Below are 3,137 nucleotides of genomic sequence, written 5' to 3' on the forward strand. Positions count from 1 at the left end.
TAGGGATCAGGTGCAGGGTAACTCTTGGTCGGCCGGTTCTCTGACGGTCTGCAGTGGAATTGAACTGTGTGTATCGGCCCCAAATGGTGCTGTGGTGGACGTTGATGTGGCGTGCAACAGAAAACTGCGATTCCCCTCTTTGGATACGTCCTGAGGCGATGTTCCGATCGACAGCGCTGAGTCTTGGCATTTTCGAACTTGAAAAATGTTGACACTTGAATGACAAATTATTGGCTTTTTATAGCCACTACCACGAGTTACGAATGCCATGCATTTTGCTTTACTGTTTTCCTCCATGACATTTTTGAACAAGTGTGAAGACAATGCCGTTTAAGAAACTGCAAATCGACAATGGCTGCGTTGTGACGCACCGTTTGTCGAATATCAGGCCATCCACATTTTCCAATAACATATATCCAATTTATATACCGGATTTTGTGTGCGGTATTTTTTGAAGAGTGTACATAAACATCCGATGTATATCAGATTGTGTTTCTTCAGATGGAATCCTTTTTGGATTTAGGTCCGTGAGGTCCCCGAAGGCTTGGAGACTTGAAGACGTACTCAACTCATAGGACTTGACATGACCAGAAACTGAACAATGCCTTTTCTCAGAATTCGTGTCTTGAAGCAATGTGCATTTATACTGGTACTAGTGCTGTTCGTATATATTTGGTATCAATCTCAGACAGACTGGATTTATAAATCGGGTAGAGATATTCTTTCTAAAGGTACACGGAGTAAATTGGAAATCAGGGTCCATAAAACTCTCGTTGTTAATAATCATGAAGTATCAAAGATCACAACACATCCTACAAAGAAAAGAGGACATGATCCATACATAGCAGTGCCTAAGTTCAGTGACCGTCACGTCAGGAAAGGGATTCAGTCTTATCAACCCTATATGATGAAAATGAACAAACATTTCGATGGAAGAAGATCTGAACGGCCCTTGATGAACAATATAAGTGATAGAGAGAGGGCGATAGTCAGGCAAGATAATGAAACCCAGAAAACGAAAGCAAAGAATTCATTAAACAAGGTTTCCCCTCAAATCAGAAAGGTAGAACATAGACAAATGCATCCCAAAGAGGTTAAACAAATTCTTGCAAATGTCCAAAACTGGTTTCATGTAAGGCATGAATCCGAAAAAGATGTATTACTTAACAGACATGAATTTGTATATCATCTGAACTCAAAGGTTTGCAATGGTGACATTAACATATTGATATTTGTACACTCAGCTCCTAATAACATTGAGAAAAGGAATGATATACGTGACACATGGGGATCTGTACAGAGGCACGGAAATGTATCCATTGCTACTGTGTTTATGTGTGGAGAGACACCAGACCGTGCCCTACAAGAACAACTAATCAGAGAATCTGGTACATATGGTGACATAGTTCAAGGCAACTTTCTGGACTCGTACAGAAATCTGACTTACAAACATGTGTTGGCTCTTTGTTGGATCACGTCACAATGCCATGACGTTAGAACTGTTGTCAAGGTTGATGACGATGTTCTCATCAATATTTTCAAGCTGGTCAGTTATTCTGTTCAGATTGGTCACTACCATAATAATCTTTACTGTTCCGCCTTTCGGAGAGCAAAACCGAAGAGGAATACTAGCGATAAATGGTACACCCCTGAAGAACAGTACCCATTTGAGTTATACCCTCCTTACTGCGAGGGTCTGGCCTACATAACGTCTGTGGATGAAGTTAAAGCGTTGTGTAAAGCGTCTGAAGACACGAAATTCTATTGGGTGGATGATACTTTCGTCACTGGTATTCTTGCGCAGAAAGCAGGATTGTCACTCAGTTCCTTTAAGAGACATCACGAGTATGTGAAAAATGGGCGAGTTCATCATACTTCATTTCAGTCTGTGTTGTTTTTTCTAGAGTATAAGAACTGGACTTCTTTATGGCAAAAAGTGGTGAAAATAAAGAACATGTTTTAATTCCCTGTTGATTATTGATCAAAGGAGACGTTCTTGAATGAGCAGCTTGAATGAGTCGTCATCAAACACAAGCGAAAAGAATGTTTTTAGATTGTTTGATAGTAGGCTTGTAATCTAAAACAGGCCCAATGCGCAGCAGTTAATGCATTTTAATGTGCTACAGCCAATGCATCCAATGCACCTTAATGCGCTACGGTTAATGTGTTTTAATGTGGCAGTCAATGATCTTACACCAGAGGTGGGTCATAGACCGTTCCCTGAGAATACCACAGTGTAACGCGGTCATAAGCCCTGTGAAGATACGTCAGTGCACTAGGCTTATATTGACATACCGACAAGGCGCCTCGTGTCCTATGCCATGTATTGACATATCAACAGGGTACATCATGTCCTGTGCTATAGATTGACTTGGCGCCTCGTGTTGTGTGCTTTATCTTCACAGATGCCTCGTGTCATATGCCATATGTTGACACATCGACATGAGACATGGTTTGCTGAGTGATTTATTTACACATCGACAAAAGACATGGTTTGCTAAGTAAAATATTGATATGTCGACTAGATACATGGTTTGCTAAGTCATATATTGATATGTCGACTAGATACATGGTTTGCTATGTCATATATTGATACGTCGACATGATACATGGTTTGCTAAGTCATATATTGACACATCGACATGATACATGGTTGCTAAGTCATATATTGATACGTCGTCATGATACATGGTTTGCTAAGTCATATATTGATATGTCGACATGATACATGGTTTGCTAAGTCATATATTGATACGTCGACTACCAAAAACCATGTATCATGTCGACATATCAATATATGACTTAGCAAACCATGTATCTAGTCGACTCATCAATATATGACTTAGCAAACCATGTATCTAGTCGACTCATCAATATATGACTTAGCAAACCATGTATCATGTCGACGTATCAATATATGACTTAGCAAACCATGTATCTAGTCGACATATCAATATATGACTTAGCAAACCATGTATCTAGTCGACATATCAATATTTTGCTCAAACTACTCCCCCTATTCTAGATCCATTTTTTTTTATATATGAGGCTCATGCTACTTTATCTGTAAGGTTGTCTATTTTGTGGATATGTGATGATTTTGTGCTTCCGTTTATTGCCTTTGGAGAGCTCCAAGT

General features: G+C 39.6%; 1 protein-coding gene across 1 annotated transcript; it reads left to right on the forward strand.

Annotated features, from left to right (window-relative positions):
- The first annotated feature begins 907 nt into the window (after window positions 1–907).
- LOC139446046 (beta-1,3-galactosyltransferase 1-like) lies at window positions 908–1,963 on the forward strand. Its single transcript, XM_071227310.1, has one exon. It carries the CDS (start codon window positions 908–910, stop codon window positions 1,961–1,963), a length of 1,056 nt encoding a protein of 351 aa, XP_071083411.1.
- Window positions 1,964–3,137: the final 1,174 nt, after the last annotated feature.

The sequence above is a fragment of the Haliotis cracherodii genome, unplaced genomic scaffold (genome assembly GCF_022045235.1).
Source record: "Haliotis cracherodii isolate W230 unplaced genomic scaffold, xgHalCrac1.p SCAF_6, whole genome shotgun sequence".
Classification (NCBI taxonomy): Eukaryota; Metazoa; Mollusca; class Gastropoda; order Lepetellida; family Haliotidae; genus Haliotis; species Haliotis cracherodii.

What these genes read in the sequence shown, in the direction of transcription:
- LOC139446046 (XM_071227310.1), top strand. Translation starts at nt 908, where the DNA reads ATGAAAATGAACAAACATTTCGATGGAAGAAGATCTGAACGGCCCTTG.